The sequence below is a fragment of the Oncorhynchus clarkii genome, chromosome 6 (genome assembly GCF_045791955.1).
Source record: "Oncorhynchus clarkii lewisi isolate Uvic-CL-2024 chromosome 6, UVic_Ocla_1.0, whole genome shotgun sequence".
Classification (NCBI taxonomy): Eukaryota; Metazoa; Chordata; class Actinopteri; order Salmoniformes; family Salmonidae; genus Oncorhynchus; species Oncorhynchus clarkii.
In genome coordinates this window covers 35,742,775-35,765,998 of record NC_092152.1, presented here as the reverse complement: position 1 = coordinate 35,765,998, position 23,224 = coordinate 35,742,775, and the positions used below count along the sequence as shown (strand labels likewise).

The 23,224-nt window shown below is 41.9% G+C and overlaps 2 protein-coding genes across 11 annotated transcripts in view; one reads left to right on the top strand and one right to left on the bottom strand.

Annotated features, from left to right (window-relative positions):
• LOC139411065 (splicing regulator ARVCF-like) overlaps positions 1-13,449 on the bottom strand; it is a 232,947-nt gene extending 219,498 nt beyond the window's left edge. For all 3 annotated transcript variants that reach the window (XM_071156879.1, XM_071156881.1, XM_071156882.1), the window contains exon 1: positions 12,897-13,449. The gene's annotated coding sequence lies outside the window, so the exon portion shown is untranslated. The remainder of the gene's footprint in view (positions 1-12,896) is intronic.
• Positions 13,450-17,613: 4,164 nt separating this feature from the next.
• The window catches only part of LOC139411064 (transport and Golgi organization 2 homolog), a 50,322-nt gene continuing 44,711 nt past the window's right edge, over positions 17,614-23,224 (top strand). For 2 of the 8 annotated variants that reach the window (XM_071156878.1, XM_071156870.1), the window contains exons 1-2: positions 17,691-17,742; positions 21,198-21,328. In XM_071156878.1, coding sequence (XP_071012979.1) covers positions 21,273-21,328 — 56 coding nt within the window. In that variant the 5' untranslated portion in view covers positions 17,691-17,742; positions 21,198-21,272. Of the gene's footprint in view, positions 17,776-17,897; positions 17,973-18,696; positions 18,815-21,197; positions 21,329-23,224 lie in introns of those variants that run through there. The other 6 variants (XM_071156874.1, XM_071156869.1, XM_071156868.1 and 3 more) reach the window with 5 other exon arrangements.

Sequence of the window (23,224 nt, the reverse complement as noted above, 5' to 3'; positions counted from 1 at the left end):
AACAACGGTACAGCGAAGCCTCATCATGACAACAATTATCAGGGAGATTTATTTTGGGACTAGCAAAATAAACTCCTGGTCACACAGAACATTACCAATTTAGAGCCCTGGCTACACCAGCAAGACTAGATAAGCGGTTTCCCTGTTTTACATTGGAAGCATCTCCTGGGGGGGGGGGGGTCTTTATCAGTGGATGTCCTTTAGGGTAGAGCAGGGATCAGAACCAGCGGGTCCACACAGACAGGCCAGATCTTTCCCACAGCCCCTCTGTCTACATGCACAGAGCAGAAAGAGATGGTAGAGCAGAACATTAAAAAGCATACTTATGCAGCTCTCCTTCGCTCTTTTCTACTTTTTTTTTTTACACTCTCAACCCAAATAAACAAATGAAAAAAAAAGGTAATTTTCTCCTCAAACCATTTAATAATTTCCCTATTTAATTTCACTCTTTCAAGCTCTGGTGAAACTGATAAAATAGGAGAGATGAAAGTGTAAAAGCCACAACCAAATACCATTACAAATGCAATCTTATGGACTGCTGCTATATTGATTACCTAAAAAGTTCCTTTTGGAACTAAAACGTTCCAACAACAATGCTACATTATGGTTCACTGTAGGGCACCATTGTAGTAGTCTAGAACTTGAACTGCCCATGGCAACCTACCTGCTCTCATGCAGGTGTGGACTTGGGCAGGAGACCGAGACATTGCAAATTCAGCTGGTGTGGTCTCTGGGCTGATGGACAGACACACCCGTGCCAGTGTTTACCCTCCCAGGATGGCCCTGCAGTGATTATAATTAAGCAGCTCTTATTCGCAGACATAATCAAAACAGGGCCCAGCAGGGTTAATCTTCCATACAGCAGGGACCAGGAGATGGTTCCCTGCTGATTTGATCTAGTGGTTTGGGCATTGTCTCAGGTGGCAACCAGACATAAAACACCACAGGAAACATTTGCATTTTAATTTTCCGTTGTAAAACATTTTGCTTCAGCGAGCCCTAAATGAATACAACACTAAGCACAGATGTTGACTGTGCTGCATGGTGGGCGACTAAAAGATGTGCTGCTGAGATTTCAATCCACTGACTAGCAGGTCATGGGAGATGGAAATAAGATCAATCCAGGCCACCGCCATGAAGTTGTCAGCTGCAGAGATCATCTTGGGTAAAGTCCTCAGGAAAAGGTGTTCGGGCACAGTGACTGATGCACTAACACCGCTGATTGTTTCCTGGTTGTAGCCAGTGTCATCCTCAGATTGGGGTGGAGGGGATCAGCCAGGGAATTTAGTGTTTCCCCCCCAAAAAATGATTTGTTCCTTCTCTTGATGCAGAGGGATTTCGGTGTAATTGCTCTGTGTTTATGCATAGTGTCCCTGAGTTGCACTGTGGGGTGGGTTGGAAGGGGGGGGGGGGCAAGGGAGACAGATTAATGGTCAACATGTCAGTGGAACAGGCCCACTATTATTCTATTACACATCACCACCTAAGATCCCTGCACTGAGGGGAATAATGAATAATGTCATGAAATCTTGTTGAAAAACAATTTATGGCACAGACGTCATCTTGTGTCTGACTGCGAAGAGCTGACTGAAAGCAAGCCCTGGCGTCGCATTTGAGTACATGCCATCACTATATCAGAGGGCTATGGAAATACAAGAATAACACTGGACAAAATAAACAAAAAAAGTACACTTTATATGGTACGAAAGAGCCAGCAATTCACTTTTAGGCTGAAGTTAATTTTCATTTCTGACGTATTGATTTTAATCGGGTGTTTTTTTATTAACTGGAGGGAACTTGTCAAATAAAACACCAAATTATTTTGAAAACATAAGACTACAACACAGTACTTCATTATTCCTTAGCTAGTAACCACCATATTTCATATCCTTCATAAACTTCCATATTTAACCCAAGACAGCTAACAATCAAAAAAAGCCTTAACATAGTCCTGGGGCTATGCTGTGTGTGCTGGGGCTGGCCAGACAAAGACCTAGAGAGTTATTCCCTTTTGCAGGAGGGAGAGGAGGCCGGTGCCAAGGGTTTATTGAAGGAGCATACCAAGCCAGTAGGACAGGGGGAAGAAGCACAGCTCTGCCCCCCCAGCCAAGCAGGTGTCAGCCAGGAGCATAAAGAGGCATTCACTCTGGACCTGGCCTCCCTCTCACACTACACAGGCAGTCACATCACAGCCACCTTTGCCCACAGCACTGACGGAGTGTAATCTCCCCAGTAAGACACTGTACTTTGATCAATCAAACTACAGGGACAGCAGAGTGTGGTGTTACTGTACTTTATTTATTCATCCAAATGTGCATGCAAGTTGAGGCAATTTAATAATCCGACATGATTTTGCTTCTAGGTCAGACATGTACAATATTATTGGAGTAGATGGCCAGCTAGATAGACACCAGTATCCACCACCAGACTTAACGCTATAGGAGAAAGTAAGCTAAATAAATGGAGTGATTATACAAAACAAAATGTAGCATAAATTGCAATGCAAGATGAAATGCTTGTGATCCTATAAGAACAACAAAAACAACAGCTTACATTTGAACCCCACCGCAGAAGCGTCAGGTATCTTCCCAATTAAGTAGCATAGTTGTGTTTGGCGGGTAACTTGAAAAGAACTAGGGCCCATCACTCACAGCCCACACTCTCCCAATGCATTGTGGAAAAGTGAGAAAAATAATCTGCTATGAGCCTAATGAGCCTAAACAAGTGTAAATAACATATTGGTATTTAAACCATATTCAATTATCTAAATGTTGCATACTATTAAACATTATATTTTCGCATACTGAGAATGCATCGTTGCGTTGTTTCCCGCTATTCATTACTAATTGATCAGCTGACCACAAGGGTGTGTTCTCATCCCTCCACTGTGCTCCCTGTTCACCCATGACTTGGAGGAGGTGAGGGCCCTCGGAGTGTGGTGTCAGGAAAATAACCATCGCTCAATGTCAACAAAACAAAGGAGATGATCATGGACTACAGGAAACAGAGGGAGCACACTCGCCCATCCACGGGACAGTAGTGAAGAAGGTGTATTGTTCCTTAGCGTACACATTATGGACAAAATGAAATGGTCCACCCACACAGACAGCGTGGTGAAGAAGGCGCAACAGCACCTCTTCAACCTCAGGAGGCTGAAGTCATTTGGCTTGTCATCTAAAACACACAAACTTTTACAGATGCACAATCGAGAGCATGCTGTCGGGCTGCATCAATGCCCGGTACGGCAACTGCACCGCAGGGCTCTCCAGAGGGTAATGCAGTCTGCACAACGCATCACCGGGGGCAAACTACCTGCCCTCCAAGACACCTACAGCACCCAATGTCACAGGAAGGCCCAAAATACAGACACGACAACCACCCGAGCCACTACCTGTTCACCCCGCTATCATCCAGAAGGTGAGGTCAGTACAGGTGCATTAAAGCTGGGACCGAGAGACTGAAAAACAGCTTCTATCTCAAGGCCATCAGACTGATAAGCAGCCATCACTAACAGAGTGGCTGCTGCCAACACACAGACTCAAATCTCTTGTAACTTTCATAAATGTATTTAATAAAAAAGGTATCACTAGTCACTTTAAATAAAAGGCACTTTAATGTTTAAAATATCCTACATTACTCATCTCATATGTATATACTGCATTTTATACCATCTACTGCATCTTGCCTATGCCGCACGCCATCGCTCATCCACATATTTATATGTACATATTCTATTCATCCATTTACATTTGTGTTTATAAGGTGGTTATTGTGAATTTGTTAGATATTACTGCATAGTCGGAACTAGGAGCACAAGCATTTCAATACACTCACATATGCTAACCATGTGCATGATCAATCAAATTTGATAACTCTGCCACCTTCCCCATTCAACATCCACTGTACTTCAACATAGCTGTCGCCAAGCAGGACACGCGTGGGAGATCACACCGATCACACAGGGTTCTCTTTTCTATCTCAATTAGAACTTCCTCATAGGATGGTCTTTCAGCCTGGGCTAATGTGAATCAAGTAGTCTCATTCTTACCTGAACACTGAGACGCAGTCATAACATTCCCACTGAACAGCATATAGCCTAACGAAATCAAAACAAAGTCAATAGAATATTTAGAAAATCAGGGATGATACAATGGACAGCTGCATCAATGGAGTAAATATTAATAGAGTCACCTTGACAACGTGGAACATAGAAGGCCTTTGTGGGATGAGATATCGTCGGGTCAGAAATGGCAGCTGAACACTGACAGATGCCTTGACAGGAGCTAGGCATCGTTTTGTCAAATCTAGCAGACTTAGGATCCATGGTAGCCAAGTGTCCAGGATATTGTCACTCACTGCTAGATATATGGCAAACAAAAACAATAATTTTGCTGATGGGTCCTTTTGGAGAAATTATTAAATGTAGCACATGCTTCTCTATTAAATAAATAGACAGCACTCGAATTGGAAAGCACTTGGGTAGAACCAATAACATCATCCATTGTTGGCTGCATACGGAGTGCTCTAATCCATGTGTAGAACTTGTGACAGACACATAAAAAAATAAACTATTATTTCCATGCATTTGGAGTAGTGACAATGCACATACAGTGGGTCCGAAATGATTGACAGCCTTGATAAAGATGAGCAATAATGACTGTATAAAATAATTCAAATACTGAGCTACAATCAATGCAAAAAAAAAGATGAAAAAAAAAAAGGGGGGAAATTATATTATACAAACTGCTCAGAGATTTTGTTTAACAAGAAATAAACAAATCTAATAAAGTTAGGGGTCAAAATTGACACCTCTAAATATTTGTTTAAGTAGTCAAAAGTTCAGTATTTGGTACCATTTTCCTAGCACGCAATGACCACATCCAGCTTGTGACTCCAAACATGTTGGATGCATTTGCAGTTCGTCTTGGTTGCGTTTCCGATTAATCCGCCCCCCCCCCCCCCCCCCTCTAATAGAAATTAAAATAAATCTGAACAAAGCTTGAATAACGATGAGTAAGTTAGATGGCCAAAGACATGCTAACCTCCCATGTTATTGGTAATGGAGGGAGGTTAGAATATCTTGGTGCCATTGCTTCATTTGAGCCGGATCCTGCACCTCTCCGTTTTGGACTGCTTTGTTCCGGCATCCATTTGGTACCTCAAGTCATGAACAATTATTTAAAATATTCACAGAATAGATCAAAGTTCATTAGAGTTGCCGCCACATTATTTTGTGGGGGCAGAAGAATTAACTAAATGTGAAAAAGTAGATTCTCAGACCGGGCCTAATATTCTAAGAGTTGATTTGGGTTGGGCCGGCCTGGGTTTATGCTTTGCGCAACATTGTAACCTGTTGGAGACGTGCCAGTAACGTGCCAGTATCTCTCACATAACTAGAATGAGATTCACTTTCTATGATCCTCTCTGCTCTGATAGACATGAGCCTGCAACTCATCTCTCCAGTGTTGCACTTCATTTATTTCCTGATAGAATTATGGCCGCGCGAAGGGTTCTGAAGGAACAGAAGCACCCCTTACGAATTGAAATAAAGCGCATTCTGAAAATATTTAGACCCCTTGACTTTTTCCACATTACAGGCTATTCTAAAATATAATTATTTTTTAAAATTCCCCCCAATCAATTTACACACAATACCCCATAATGACAAAGCAAAAACAGGTTTAGACACTTTTGCAAAAGTATTTCAATTAAAAACATTTACATAAGTATTAATACGCTTTACTCAGTACTTTTTTGAAGCACCTTTGGCAACAATTACACTTGAGTATATCACTACAAGCTTGGCACATCTGTATTTGGGGAGTTTCTCCCACTCTTCTCTGCAGATCCTGTCAAGCAGGATCCTGTCAAGTAAGGTTGGATGGGGAGCGTCAATTGCATAGTTATTTTCAGGTCTCTCCAGAGATGTTTGATTGAGTTGAAGTCCGGGCTCTGGCTGGGCCACTCAAGGACAATGAGACTTGTATCGTCTTGGCTGTGAACTTGATCTCCCTGTACTTTGCTCCGTTCATCTTTCCCTTGATCCTGACTAGTCTCCCAGTCCCTGCAGCTGAAAAACATCCCCACAGCATGATCAAATCAAATCAAAATCAAATTTTATTTGTCACATACACATGGTTAGCAGATGTTAATGCGAGTGTAGCGAAATGCTTGTGCTTCTAGTTCCGACAATGCAGTAATAACAAGTAATCTAACTAACAATTCCAAACTACTGTCTTGTACACAGTGTAAGGGGATAAAGAATATGTACATAAGGATATATGAATGAGTGATGGTACAGAGCAGCATAGGCAAGATGCAGTAGATGGTATCGGGTACAGTATGTACAAATGAGATGAGTATGTAAACAAAGTGGCATAGTATAGTATAAAGTGGCTAGTGATACATGTATTACATAACGATGATATAGAGTACAGTATATACGTATGCGTATGAGATGAATAATGTAGGGTAAGTAACATTTATATAAGGTAGCATTGTTTAAAGTGGCTAGTGATATATTTACATCATTTCCCATCAATTCCCATTATTAAAGTGGCTGGAGTTGAGTCAGTGTCAGTGTGTTGGCAGCAGCCACTCAGTGTTAGTGGTGGCTGTTTAACAGTCTGATGGCCTTGAGATAGAAGCTGTATTTCAGTCTCTCGGTCTTTGATGCACCTGTACTGACCTCGCCTTCTGGATGATAGCGGGGTGAACAGGCAGTGGCTCGGGTGGTTGATGTCCTTTGATCTTTATGGCCTTCCTGTGAAGTCCTGGAGGGCAGTTTGCCCCCGGTGATGCGTTGTGCAGTACCCTCTGGAGAGCCTTACGGTTGAGGGCGGTGCAGTTGCCATAAGGCGGTGATACAGCCCGCCAGGATGTCGATTGTGCATCTGTAGAAGTTTGTGAGTGCTTTTGGTGACAAGCCGAATTTCTTCAGCCTCCTGAGGTTGAAGAGGCGCTGCTGCGCCTTCTTCACTTTCTCCCAGTTTGTCTGAGGTCCTGAGCGCTCTGGAGCAGGTTTTCATCAAGGATCTCCACTGTTGTGTGTACTTTGCTCCGTTCATCTTTCCCTTGATCCTGACTAGTCTCCCAGTCCCTGCAGCTGAAAAACATCCCCACAGCATGTAGTCTCTCAAAGCACTTCATGATGACGGATGTGAGTGCTACGGGGCGGTAGTCATTTAGCTCAGTTACCTTAGCTTTCTTGGGAACAGGAACAATGGTGGCCCTCTTGAAGCATGTGGGAACAGCAGACTGGTATAGGGATTGATTGAATATGTCCGTAAACACACCGGCCAGCTGGTCTGCGCATGCTCTGAGGGCGCGGCTGGGGATGCCATCTGGGCCTGCAGCCTTGCGAGGGTTAACACGTTTAAATGTCTTACTCACCTCGGCTGCAGTGAAGGAGAGACCGCATGTTTTCGTTGCAGGCCGTGTCAGTGGCACTGTATTGTCCTCAAAGCGGGCAAAAAAGTTATTTAGTCTGCCTGGGAGCAAGACATCCTGGTCCGTGACTGGGCTGGGTTTCTTCCTGTAGTCCGTGATTGACTGTAGACCCTGCCACATGCCTCTTGTGTCTGAGCCGTTGAATTGAGATTCTACTTTGTCTCTGTACTGGCGCTTAGCTTGTTTGATAGCCTTGCGGAGGGAATAGCTGCACTGTTTGTATTCGGTCATGTTACCAGACACCTTGCCCTGATTAAAAGCAGTGGTTCGCGCTTTCAGTTTCACACGAATGCTGCCATCAATCCACGGTTTCTGGTTAGGGAATGTTTTAATCGTTGCTATGGGAACGACATCTTCAACGCACGTTCTAATGAACTCGCACACCGAATCAGCGTATTCGTCAATGTTGTTATCTGACGCAATACGAAACATCTCCCAGTCCACGTGATGGAAGCAGTCTTGGAGTGTGGAGTCAGCTTGGTCGGACCAGCGTTGGACAGACCTCAGCGTGGGAGCCTCTTGTTTTAGTTTCTGTCTGTAGGCAGGGATCAACAAAATGGAGTCGTGGTCAGCTTTTCCGAAAGGGGGGCGGGGCAGGGCCTTATATGCGTCACGGAAGTTAGAGTAACAATGGTCCAAGGTCTTTCCTCCCCTGGTTGCGCAATCGATATGCTGATAAAATTTGGGGAGTCTTGTTTTCAGATTAGCCTTGTTAAAATCCCCAGCTACAATGAATGCAGCCTCCGGATAAATTGTTTCCAGTTTGCAGAGAGTTAAATAAAGTTCGTTCAGAGCCATCGATGTGTCTGCTTGGGGGGGGATATATACGGCTGTGATTATGATCGAAGAGAATTCTCTTGGTAGATAATGCGGTCTACATTTGATTGTGAGGAATTCTAAATCAGGTGAACAGAAGGATTTGAGTTCCTGTATGTTTCTTTCATCGCACCATGTCACGTTAGTCATAAGGCATACGCCCCCGCCCCTCTTTTTACCAGAAAGATGTTTTTTCCTGTCTGCGCGATGCGTGGAGAAACCTGTTGGCTGCACCGCTTCGGATTGCGTCTCTCCAGTAAGCCACGTTTCCGTGAAGCAAAGAACGTTACAGTCTCTGATGTCCCTCTGGAATGCTACCCTTGCTCGGATTTCATCAACCTTGTTGTCAAGAGACTGGACATTGGCAAGAAGAATGCTAGGGAGTGGTGCGCGCTGTGCCCGTCTCCGGAGTCTGACCAGTAGACCGCCTCGTTTCCCTCTCTTTCGGAGTCGTTTTTTTGGGTCGCTGCATAGGATCCACTCCTTTGTCCTGTTTGTAAGGCAGAACACAGGATCCGCGTCGCGAAAAACATATTCTTGGTCGTACTGATGGTGAGTTGATGCTGATCTTATATTCAGTAGTTCTTCTCGACTGTATGTAATGAAACCTAAGATGACCTGGGGTACTAATGTAAGAAATAACACGTAAAAAAACAAAAAACTGCATAGTTTCCTAGGAACGCGAAGCGAGGCGGCCATCTCTGTCGGCGCCGGAAGTCATGCTGCCACCACCATGCTTCACCGTAGGGAACTTTCCTCAATCTTGGTTTCATCAGACCAGAGAATCTTGTTTCTCATGGTCAGAGTCCTTTAGTTACAAGCGGGCTGTCATGTGCCTTTTACTGAGGAGTGGCTTCCGTCTGGCCACTACCATAAAGACCTGATTGGTGGAGTGCTGCAGAGATGGGTGTCCTTCTGGAATGCTCTCCCATCTCCATGAGCTCTGTCAGAGTGACCATCAGGTTCTTGGTCACCTCCCTGACCAAGGTCCTTCTCCCACCGATTGCTCAGTTTACACAGGCGGCCAGCTCTAGGATGAGTCTCGCTGGTTCAAAACTTCATCCATTTAAGAATGATGGACGGCACCATGTTCTTGGGGACCTTCAATGCTGCAGACATTTTTGGGTACCCTTCCCCAGATCTGTGCCTCGACACAATCCTGTCTCGGAGCTCTTCGGACAATTCCGTCGACCTCATGGCATGGTTTTTGCTCTGACATGCACTGTCAACTGCGGGACCTTACATAGACAGGTGTGTGCCTTTCCAAATCATTTCAAATCAATTGAATTTACCACCGGTGAACGCCAATTAAATTGTAGAACCATCAAGGATGATCAATGGAAACAAGATGCACATGAGCTCAATTTCGAGTCTCATAGCAAAGGGACTGAATACTAACATAAATAAAGTATCTTATTTTTAATAAATGTGCTCACATTTCTAAAGAACTGTTTTTAATGGGGTATTGTGTGTAGATTGATGAGGAAATGTGTTATTTAATACATTTTAGAATAAGGGTGTAACATAAAATGTGGAAAAAGGTAAGAGTCTGAATACTTTCCGAATGCACTATACATTTGCCAAACACCACGAGAAGGTTTATAATTTATCCACAAAGGATCAATAGCTTATTTTTAAAAATAGCCGAGTTGTGGATTGTAGCCCAATAACAAGGAATAGCCTACAGTCGGGAATGGGCAGCCAATCTGTCAATGAAAAAACAGCACTAAGACAAACATGCCTTTCACAATATTTTAAATACAATCGAGGGAAAACACAGGTTGTAAAACAAATGGCTCCTGCTGAATACAGAACACTAGGCTGTAGGCTACCAAAATATTTGATAAACCTCTAAATATTGTTTTACAAAAGAGAGATAGGCTTTTGGAATGAGCTCATCAGCCATCACCAGCAAGTGAGCATCATTGGGTGAGTCAGTTAAACTGTAAAGCATTTTTTAGGAATATAATTTCATCATAATGTAGCCTTCAATATCTGTTTCCACACATAGGCTATTGATGGAGTCCAGACAAGGTCATATTTATTTCTCAGATTTTCAGTTTCTCAGTGTCAAAGTAGCCTGCCATTTTGATTATTTGTGCGGTATTAAAAAAGATTCAGCCAAAGTCTCAAGTCATGTAAAATTGAGTAAAATTGCATGAAACGCATTTATAAAAAGACCACATTTTTCCCGGAACCTAGGCTGCAAAAAAAAAAAAAAAAAAAGTGCCTCTTTACTTTACTTTGACACTAGCCAATGAGATGACATGTTAAAACCCTGTTTGGGGGTATGATCTTAGGCCCTCTAACATTCTCACTCATTATTCATGATTCAGAATGATATGTAATCATGGTAGCATCCACATTAACATAAAAGTGTTTAGGAAAATTCTATTCTTATTTACAATAAAAAATAAAATGACCACACATTATGCATCATTAATTTCTATTGGCCACGAAATCTGAAACAACCAAAACAAACTGTAAATGCATCCACATTTTTTGGAGAGTCACAAGCTTGATGTAGTCGTTGTGTGCTAAGAATATAGGACAAAATATTAAACTTGCAAATGCTTAATTTATCAATCATCAATCATTTGGAAGCCTACCATTTAACTGTATCTTGTTAAAAGATAATCTATTTCTCTGAGCAACTGTATTCATATAAAATAATGTCCCAATTTGTTTTAGCATATAATGTAGCTTAGTATTTTAATGTTTTATTTTTTTATATCATTATTGCTCATCTTTATTAAGGGTGTCAACTTCAGACTCCACTATATATACACATCTATGAGAATATCCTACATTTTAATACTGAATAAAAAATGCCACTGGAGAGCGACAGCACGACCTTGTGATTGACTGCAAAAGCTATTTATATTCATTCATACAACACTGCATGGCCAATAAATGTCTATTCCATCCAACTGAATCGCTTTTCTCTACAGCAGTAACATCAACAGAATTGAACACATCAAATGCCTCTACTGCGATACGCATGCATTTCATTATATTAGGCCTATCAGTGTTCATAAAGAGTGTTCAGGACTCAAGAGGAAAGCCACATAAGAGGGAATCAACCCCCTCACAAATAATTCGAGCAGCAACTCACAAGTGCCCCCTTTTCCATACTGGGTAATTACAAGAGAAGAAATTAGACTCCATGGACACCCACTCACTCACTCAATAAGGAAAACAAAAGCAGAGGGAAATGATTGACAGTTCCAGCAACAAAAAAAATAAATTAAATAAAAACACATCAATGTGTTACATCTTGGAAAAACTGAGGTCCTAATGCATTTCAAAAATACCATGGCAGGTGTTCTATGTGGCAAATATGACATATCCTGCTGCTCATCTATCATAAAGTCAATACCAACATCATGCCATAAAATATGTTATTGTTAAAAAAAGATGACTGATTATGCCTATCAACTTTACATTATTATCCGTCTAATAAATAGTCCAAGTTTTCCACCACATTTGTTACTATAAATAAAGTCACTCCACTGTATTTTGCATTGCCAAAGGTTAGCATGAAAACATTATTATTATTATTTAGAATTATTGCAAAGATGGTCCAGGTAACTGCCAAACTAAAGTTAACATGAGTAAATACGGGAAACAAAGTATATTGAAAGCAGGTGCTTCCACACAGGTGTGGTTCCTGAATTCATTAACATCCCACGCTTAGGGTCACCTTTAAAAATGCATAGTCGCCCATTATTTTGGCTACCATGGCTAAAGAGAGCTCACTGATAATTTTTCACAAATTGACCATTTGAGCTCTGATAAATGTGTGATTAGTCAAAAGATCAATTAGTGGAAAAAGATCTGAATTCAGCTGCCCGTGTAAACGCAGCCAAATGAGCATTGGGGATTTAAAGGTTGTGCGTCTGTCACCAGATCAACACTTATGGGACATTCTGGAGCAGCGCCCGAGACACCATCAACAAAACAAATAATTACGCAATTTGTCGTGGTATAATGGTGACCCATCCCGCCAATAGAGTTCCAAACACTAGTAGAATATATGCCAAGGCGCATTGAAGCTGTTCTGGCGACTCGTGGTGGCCCAACGCCCTATTAATTAAGACACTGTTTGCAGTTACCTGTAGGTAGTCTATTGTTGGTGCCACGGGCAGACTGAGGCACTTTCCCACAATAGATGACTTGTGTGCTCTTATATATGCAGAATCAGGAGGCAGTGAAGTACATATCATTTTTTGTAGGTTATATTCATTAAAACACACGACATGGGTTTGCATGCTTTATGAAACAGAAGTCATTCAAGGGGACAAAGCTGTGGCTAACGTTATTGCAATCTATAGATGTCGTTAGGCTACTCAAATAATTTGTTCATCGAATGCATTTTACATTAAATATACATTTTACTAGTCTACAATTGAGTGCCATCAAACAACACCAACTCCGTAAAATCCCCACCACACTGGCACACAAATCCTTCCATGACCATTGCAAAACGTTTGCGTAGTGTGTAGACTACGTAGGAATAATAGATTGTTTGTTCGGCTGATAAAATGAAAATACTGTTATCAAATCGACGTTTTCTATTTAACCAAAAATCATTATAGAACATTGATACGCTACATTATAACGGCTCTTACCTTCTCTTCCTCCCTTCCACTGGAGTTTAGGGATAACACGCAGGAGCAGGGTAAACTTAGCGATGCAATCACCAGATGGTTCCTCGTGTTGATGAAATCACCTGACACTTCTATTCTTCTTCTTCGTCTTTGAATTGCACCTCAAATAACGTCGACAACACTTAATATACATTTATAACCAATCCGAATAATGAGTTCTTCTCTTTTCAATATTATTTGTAGCAAACGTCAGGGCTACAGTTATTCTCGTACGGTGCCCGAGAATAATACTGTGTAGTCAGTGATTTGCTTAGCCAATACTTATTTGCTCAATATCTGGAGAGTAAGAGGGAACAAATCAACATAACCTGTAGTGAAATGTTTCCTTCCTTTAAAAAAAATCTGTCCATTATTTATTTAATAGGAATTAAGGCAAGTTAGTCTATTGGTAAATAGCCTGTCCCCCTCTCCATTTAAAGCCCGAAACAAAAAGCAATGTGAAGTCGCAAACGTTCAATATCCTAGCGTAGAAAATGAGTTTCGACAACAAATAGTATACCCTACTTCAAGAGAAAATTATTGCAATAATTGCATGGCCAAACTGATCTTCTATCAAATAACAAACAGCGTCAGTACAACAAAACTATCAGAACAAACGTCGATTGAATCCCGCCCCTATCGCGGGGCCTTCGAGGAAATATTTATTTTGATTGGGTGAACGTACTTAGTATCTCCAACGTGGTTGGTTTAAAATCCGTCTATCTTTGTAGTGTCAGCGGTAAATTCAAATATGCGGCCATTTATACTAAGCTTCCTACTTTGACCAAATGAACTCACCTGAACATGATAAAATTTGTATGTATGAAGGTAGGCCTTGGCTACCATAGACATCCGATGTTGTAGGCTATATTAAGTAAAAACACGACATGGAACAAAGTAGAGTTCGCCAGAGGCGTGGATGGATGGTTTAGGCCTATGCTCAGCTCCTCATGGGGGATGGTCCTATGACAGCATGACAATAAATTGACCACCATAGTCCCTGTGCCCAAGAACACTAAGGTAACCTGCCTAAATGACTATAGACCAATAGCACTCACATATGTAGCCATGAAGTGCTTTGAAAGGCTGGTCATGGCTCACGTCAACACCATCATCCCAGAAACCCTAGACCCACAACAATTTGCATATCGCTCTATCACATCCACATATTATGCAATACCTATTGCACTCCACACTGCCCTTTCCCACCAGGACAAAAGGAACACCTACATGAGACTACTGTTCATTGACTACAGCTCAGCGTTCAACTCTATAGTGCCCTCCAAGCTCATCACTAAGCTAAGGATCCTGCGACTCAACACCTCCCTCTGCCAATGGATCCTGGACCCCCAGGTGGTGAGGATAGGCAACAACACATCTGCCACGTCGACCCTCAACATGGGGGCCCATCAGGGGTGCGTTCTCAGTCCACTAATGTACTCGCTGCTCACCCACGACTGCGTGGCCGCGCACGACTCAAACCCCATTATTAAGTTTTGAGATGACACGACGGTGGTAGGCCAGATCACCAACGACGATGAGACAGCCTATAGGGAAATAGTGAGAGACCTGGCAGTGTGGTCTCAGGACAACAACCTCTCCTGGAAAGCTGGCAAGACAAAGGAGTATATGGTGGACTACAGGAAACGGAGGGCCAAGCACGCCCCAATTCACAGAGACTGGGTTGTATTAGAGCGCATCGAGCTTCAAGTTCCTCTGTGTCCACATCACTAAGGACCTATCACAGTCCAAACACACCAACACAGTCATGAAGAGGGCACAACAACACCTCTTCCCCCTCAGGAGGGTGAAAAGATTTTGGCATCGGCCCTCAGTTCCTTAAGTTCCACAGCTGCACCATTGAGAGCATCTTGACTGGCTGCATCACCGCTTGGTATGGCAACTGCTCGGCATTCAACCGCAAGGCGCTATAGAGGGTAGTGCGTATGGCCCAGTACATCACTGGGGCTGAGCTTCCTGCCATCCAGGACCTCTATACCAGGCAGTGTCAGAAAAAGGCCCAAAAAATGGTCACTTTTACCCCTACCCACATGTACATACTATATTACGTCAACTACCTTGTACCCCTGCACATTGACTCGGTACTGGTACTCCTTGTATATTTCCTTTTTTTTGTGCAAATATTTGTCTTACTTTTTAACTTTGCACTGTTGGGAATGGGCTCGTAAGTATGCATTTCACTGTCAAGTCTTCACATGTTGTATTAGGCACATGTAACCAATAACAGTGATCTCAGTAAGTCCTACTCAGTAGATGACTCTGAAACATCCTACAGTAGGCCTAGGCCTAACACTGTTTTCTAGAATTCACAAAACTATGACAAAAACAATGACAATACTTTTAAAGGAGGGGGGTTTCAATAAACTGCTTGGCCCCCAAAGTAACTCCAAACACATGGAACCTTCTCAGTAGCCTATAATCAATCAACCATGCACCAAACATTTATTCTCATAAAGACTGCATGGTTTCCGACAGAGCACCTACTGACCATCTTGTGTATAAAGCTCTTATTTGCGAACAGGGCTTTGGTTTGCGGTGACACTAATGGTTTCTTATGCCGTGTTCAAAACAATTGGGAATTATGAAAAATACAAGGTCAAATCACGACGTCAGTGACGTTCAGGTCGGAAAGTCTGAGCTCTAGAAAGAGGCCTGAGTTCCTGAGTTGGATGATCCAGTCAGAGCTAGTTTTTTTTCTCCAATTTCCCAGTGGTTTTGAACGCACTGAAGTCGGAAGTCAGAGATTTCCGAGCTTTCAATGGCTTCTATGGTTGTGGCTAGATGGAGTACAGTTATGGACAGAAGTTACGTTACGTAGCAGGTTAGGAGAATTAGGTTAAGGTTAGGAAAAGGGTTAGAGTTAGCTCAAATTCTACAGTTGTCCCCAACGCAACTAGATGGTGCTGTACCCCATCTAGCTACAACTGTAGAAGCCATCAGTTCCTGGGAAACCATCATTATCACCACAGGTGTGCTTTTATACCAGAGACGAAGAGGAAGCGAGACATCCCACTTCCTCATTTTTTCTGTTTCATTGGACATTTACATCAGAGGAGACTGGTGGGGAGAGCTATTGGAGGACGGGCTCAATGTAATGGCTGGAATGGGATTGATGGAACAGTATCAAACAATTATTATGACATGTAAACATCTTAATCTGCGTTCTAGTGTTATATTTGATCTGCACGTGTGCCAGCCTCCCTCTTACGCACGGGTTAAGTGAGTTTGGAAAAACTGAAAGTATGCATCTTAGAAATAGTTTTTACGTCCAAATTGTATATGTCCGTACTCAAATAGGCTGAGCAAAAATAACATGTGGTAGAACGTTTATTTTGTCTGGTGATTTTATGCATTTATTTAAGTCCCATTGGGTAGCCTGATTTCAGATGTGTCCATCTAAAACAGGATTTTTAGGGGAATTGATATTCTTGCAAATAATTTAAACGTTTAAATGAACTATTAAATTTGACTATCCACTCAAGTTTTCAAGATATGTAACTTTTGAAATACAGCATCATATGATGCAAAATACATCATATGGGGCTGATTTCTGTATTTTGAAAGTTACATATCTTAAGTGCTGACAAGTGCTGACAAGCAACACATTTTGGGACTATGTCAACAATGGACTAATGAAACAAATGCCAAAATATCATTTTTGGGTGCAGTTTACCTTTAAGTAAACAGGAACTGGCCATTTTTCTTCCAAATGTAAACGACTGCGTGAACTCTTCATTTATCCATTATCTTTGTTTATAGCTTTTTTTTTTTTTTTTACATATTTCCCACTAATTGTGTCCCCATAGGAAACACTGACCAAAACGACCAAATTGTTGCTACCCAGTCACACATGTATTGGCAAAAATGCTAATATCAACTAATTGAAATGGCCTATCAACTAATTGAAATGGCCTATCAACTAATTGAAATGATACAACTGACATTAACTTTCCAAATAATGACATGAGAAATCTGGAAAATCTCCTGTCTTCTCAGGTTTATGCCACGTTCACATCTTGGCGGAGTGCTGAGGGAATGCAAAAACCATTGACTAATGCCGAAATGAATTGACAGGCAAAACCGCAGCCATGTTTGTTGACATTTTCAGTGGTGCGTGACTTCAGATCGAGATCCAAGTACAAAACACCTGGGTGGTCGGAACTCGGATGCTCGGCGCTCGGATTTCCGACTCCAGTGTGTTCAAACAAATAGGAATTTACGAGGCCAAATCATGACGTCAGTGAAATTCAGGTCGGAAAGTCGGGGCTCTAGAAAGAGGCCCGAGTTCCCGAAATGGATGACAATTCAAAACGATTATGCCCAATCGGAGCTCGTATTTTTCCGAGTTCCCAGTTGGTTTGAACGTGGCATTGGCGAGCTAACGTAACAATGACATCGCCAACAGGTGTGATCGGGGACTTCGATTTGAGAATTTGTTTCTGCCTTTCTTCATACTGTACTACCATTTACTAGTTGGATGAGCGTTCAAGTGCATTTTCCCCATCGAATTTACACGTTTTTCCCGTCATATTTACAAGTTCCCGAAATTACATGAATGCAACATTAGTATCGGCGAATCACAGTGTGTGTTGCTCGTTGGTCGCCATTAGAGTGGATGCACCCGATTTACGCCCGGGCCATTCTGGAACCATCCACGGGGCGAGCGGAGTTCTCATTCGTCCAGTGACATTGAACTGAAAGTTCCGGTCTAGCCTACTGACAAACTAAATCAACTGCACCCTAAAGTGCGAATACGGTTTTTTATTTTTTTTATTAGCCAACCGAATGGATTGATCTTCAGAAGCAAGTGTAACAGTGAGTACGTTTTACTTTACTCAAAGTAGGTAACCAGGCAGGTTAATTGTAATATATTCTTATTTTGTATTTTGTTGCATAACAGGCCGGTAGCGAAGAGTTGTCACTTGCCTGTTTTGTCCTTGTTGTGACAGCTATCTAGAGCAAGACTGCTGCTTTTAGCTAGCTGGCTAGTTTGCTAACTCGCTACAATCTGTGTTTGATCAAAGTTGTTGACTAAAGGTAACATTATAAGCAAGATGCTATAATTGGCATTTTGTTGTCTTGGTTCTCAGATTGGCCATTTTTGCTCACTATAGCTAGCTAGCGTCAGATTTCTAACCATTGTATCGTTAGTCAGCTAGCTTAACCAGAGATATTAGAGAAATTATTGGTTTAACAAGCTAACCTTAATGTTGTTTGCAACTAGAAATAATAGGTTACTTGCTAGCTATGTGTTCTGCTTCTCTAGGCCACTTCATAATAAATAACTATTAGTTGAAGCAGGTGTGTCGCTGCAGTGCTGGGTAGGCACAAAAGCCTGCACACACTTTCGTGGTCACCAGGTGCTGACCTCGTGTGTCAGTTGAGTTTTTTAAAGAATCCGCTGATCAGGGCTTGACATTAACTTTTTGAGCTACTTGTAAAACATTTTTTTTTACTTGTCCAAAAGCTCAAGTCACTTGTTTTCCTCCCCCACCCAAAATGTTTATATGTATATATGTAACTAAGCAAGCCGTTTCACATCCGTTACATACACAGATATAACATATATATATAATATATATGTAACGGATGTGAAACGGCTAGCTGGTTAGTGGTGGTGCGCGCTAAATAGCGTTTCAATCGGTGACGTCACTTGCTCTGAGACCTTGAAGTAGTAGTTCTCCTTGCTCTGCAAAAGCAGCGGCTTTTGTGGAGCGATGGCTAACGATGCTTCGTGGGTGACTGTTGTTGATGTGTGCAGAGGGTCCCTGGTTCACGCCCGGGTATGGGCGAGAGGACGGTCTAAAGTTATACTGTTACATTGGTGCTGTTGACCCGGATCACTGGTTGCTGCGGAAAAGGAGGAGGTCAAATGGGGGGTGAGTGTAACGGATGTGAAACTGCTAGCTTAGTTAGTGGTGGTGCGCGCTCTAGCGACTCCTGTGGCAGGCCGGGCACAGTGCACGCTGACACGGTCGCCAGGTGTATAGTGTTTGGTGCGGCTGGCTTCCAGGTTAAGTGTGCATTGTGTCAAGAAGAAGTGCGGCTTGGCTGGGTTGTGTTTCGGAGGACGCACGGCTCTCGACCTTCGCCTCTCCTGAGTCTGTTGCAGTGACTGTAACTACCAATTGGATATCATGAAATAGGGAGAAAAGTAAATAAATAAGCTACGTGGTGAGTTGATGCCTATTCGGCAGTAAGCTAGGTGAATTGATCAGGCTACTTTGTATGTGTTTGTTGGCTAACTTGTACTTTACAAAGTACAAGTACAAAGTTACACAAATTATACCCTTGGTAGCCTATAAAATATTGCAACATTACAATTAGCCTACAACCAAATACGTTTTAGTGTCTTTAATAAATAATTCCCTCCCAGGGCTCGAAATTAAGGGCGTCCTGTCATCCCCGGGATTATGATAAATAAGTATATGGTTTAAAACGGACTCTAGGACAACAGATCCAAAATTCATACAATCACTGCACATATTATAATTGTTTTTTGTTTTTTTAATCAATGAGGCTGATGCAACGTTTAGCTTATAATGTTGATCAAGTTTTATTTCTTCATGTTATAAACTCAACAATGCGCACATGTCTGCAGGCTACCTGCGAATGTTTCCAAAATGCATTTAGTGGAAATCAACACTTCTCAAAAGCGCACTGCACGCATAAACTGCTTCATGTGACAGATTAAAATAGTTTTTAGAAATTTAGAAATAGGGAGATCTGAGGATGCCGTAACTAACATGAGTTAATAGTATGATTAGGATTATGCCTTTGGCTGCTGGACAATAAAATAATGTTGTTTTGAAAACCAATAGAATATGAGGAAAATGTTTGTTTCAATGGCATATTAAGTGTTTATAAAACATTTCTATGGCCGTATTTTGGCTAGGCTACTTCGACTCACAGTAAGACATGCTTCATAAAACGTCCAGGTTTTAAACAAATACGTTTTACTGTTAAATAGATAGTTAAATGCTGACCATCTCCCCTCAAATTCAAGGTGGGTGATGTGCGGTGTGCAACAGGCACTGTTCTTCACACTCCGGTCTTGTGAGCCTTGAGGATGTTGACAGAATCAAGCCTTCAGACTTTAATGTTAATTATCCCAATATATTTGTCGAACATGACTGGTGTTTAGCCTATATTTATGTAATTAAAAGTGTAAATACATTTTTATGACACCTCCCACATGTCAGCACGGTTTGGACATGAGGCTTGTATGCATATCACCTGCGCTTTCACACCTTTTTTATTTATGTAGGCCTACATGAAAAAAATATTTAAATATTATTCCATGTTGGCCTCTGATGCAATTCTGATCGGAGTAATTGTTTGATATTGTGATTTATTTTAACTTTTTCAGGACAAGAGGACCTAAGTGTTAGGTCAAAGTCCATTGTTTCACATAATTTGATCAATCTAATCACTTCTCTATCAGATTACAATAAAGTGTGTGGACACAAATGAGGGCTTGTCAACAATATTGCTGTCCTGTATTGAATATTTCAGGATTAGCCTACCACTTGGATGAGGTTAGGAGCTTAGCATACAGTAGCTACAGAATTGTTAGCTTGTGTAAAAATACGGCAGCAATTTTTCAACTAACCTTTACGTAGCGAGAACATTACTTCCTCTCAACTTGGAAGTTACCAGTGTCTTCTCATCTCCCATCGCTAGTTGCAAGAGGAATGTAAGAATTTAGAAAATGCTCCATTAATTAAATGAAATATTTTTTTACTCCATGAGGTAATCCAACAGTGTGTACGCCGCCATATTGTCTATTTCAGATCTTCTCTCATTGCTCAGGACAGGTTGGTGTTGGAGCAAAAATGTATTTAATTTATTAACCAAGCATTTTTTTATTCTTCCGTTCCACCTGCAACTAGCGATGGTAGACGAAGACACCGGTAGCTTGTTGAGAGGAAGTAACTTTCTTGTTATGTGAAGGTTAGTTGAAAAAGTTCTGCCTAGGCTTTACACTAGCTAAGCTGTAACGGATGTGGAACATTCTCATATCACGTGACTTTTCTGTAGCTAGGGCTTGGCACAGCTGTGGCAGGTGAAATTGCTTCCTGCACAATCCTGTATGATATTTAGTTTGTCTCCTTTGTAAATTGAACCTAGGCCATGCCATAGTGTAGAGTAGTCTTGTGAAGACGCTGACTGCTCTCACACTTAAGAAGTCAATTGCAGCAATTCCCCCTCGCCCCTTTCCCACTTTACTTCTTTTCTCACTATACTATCATTTTCTTCCAGCTCTTGTCAACATGTCCAAGTTTTGAAATTGACCGTGCCCAGTGTAAGAGAGCGTCCCCCACCCCTAAGACCCACATGTGTATCATCTTCTTCAAGTTCGACCCTCGGCCTGCATCCAAAAATGCCTACAGGTAAGGCCTCTTCTCCTTGCCTCTGTACTATATTTAAGTAATAATGCCCGAGAAGCCGGTGTTTGGAGGATATATTGGCACTGGTGTTGTTAGGCCCAAAACAAAGTTGAGAGTTACAAACATTTTAAAATAATGATTGACAAATTCTCATGATCTTTATTTTGATGAATTTATTCATACTATTTCATCCTTCCACAAGATATGATCCTGAAACAAATCTAGGGTTGCTAAGCCGGCTCGTCGTTCGTTCTATTGGTTCCGTTGCCAGAGACGCTTGCTAGCTAGCCAACTACGGCCAACTTAGTCACGTCAAACAGTGCAGACTGCAGACGAACAACAAAGTAGCTGCATTTGCATTTGTTTAAGCTGATTTCAAGTGACGTTTATTTGGATACATCCATAACAATAAGCTAATGAGGCACGATTTCGCCTGTCATAGAAAATGTGCTCTCTCGTTAGAACACTGTTGTTCAGAGAAGCTAGCCAGCTTCAAACTGAAGATTGCAAACTAGCTGCACTTCATTTCGTTGTACTTTTTTTCAATTGACATTTCTATTTATATATCCATAAAATTATTCCAGTTGATTCATGATTTCAACTGGCTGAGAAATGCCTGCCGGAGAAGAAGGCAGACATTTTACGTGCCCCCAGCCGATTGTGTTTTTTTGTTTGTTTATTTGCGGTGTTTGTAACTTATTTCTTTACTTATTTTGTACATAATGTTGCCGCTACCGTCTCTTATGACCAAAAATAACTTCTAAACATCAGGACTGCTATTTCTCACCACAGACTAGCAGAATTATATATTTTTTTCTTTCATGACTCTGACGAGCCCGAAGCAAAGGATATACTGCTTCCTCGGGAACAGGCCCCGATACCCGTGATCTGCGTGAAGAGGAGGCCATTCTGCCTCCTGAGAATTCGTAGGCAATCAAATAATCCCGCACTTCCATCCATTCTGCTCGCAAACGTGCAGTCTTTGGAGAATAAAATTGACGAGTTCCACGGAAGATTAAGCTACCAACCAGACATTAAAAACTGTAACATTTTATGCTTCACGCAGTCGTGGCTGAACGACAATATCAACATACAGCTGGCTGGTTATACGATGTACCGGCAGGATAGAACAGCGGTGTCAGGTATGACAAGGGGCGGCGGACTATGTATTTTTGTAAATGACAGCTGGTGCACGATATCTAAGGAAGTCTCAAGCTATTGCTCGCCAGAGGTAGGGTATCTCATGATAAGCTGTAGACCACACAACCTACCAAGAGAGTTTTCATCTGTATTCTTTGTAGCGGTTTACATACCACCACAGTCAGAGGCTGGCACTAACACAGCATTGAATGAGCTGTATTCCACCATAGGCAAACAAGAAAACGCTCACCCAGAGGTGGCGCTCCTAGTAGCTGAGGACTTTAATGCAGGAAAACTTAAATCCGTTTACCAAAATTCTATCAGCATGTTAAATGTGCAACCAGAGGAAAAATAACTCTGGACCACCTATACTCCACACACAGAGATTCATGCAAAGCGCTCTCTCTCGCCCTCCATTTGGCAAATCTGACCATAATTCTATCCTGATTCCTGCTTAAAAGGAAAAATTAAAGCAGGAAGCACCAGTGGCTAGATCAATAAAAAAGTGGTCAGAGGAAGCAGATGCTAAGCTACAGGATTGTTTTGCTAGCACAGACTAGAATATGTTTCGGGATTCCTCCGATGGCATTGAGGAGTACACCACATCAGTCACTGGCCTCATCAATAAGTGCATCGATGATGACGTCGTCCCCACAGTGACTGTACGTACATACCACAACCAGAAGCCATGGATTACAAGCAGCATCCACACTGAACTAAAGGCTAGAGCTGCCGCTTTCAAGGAAGCTTATAAGAAAT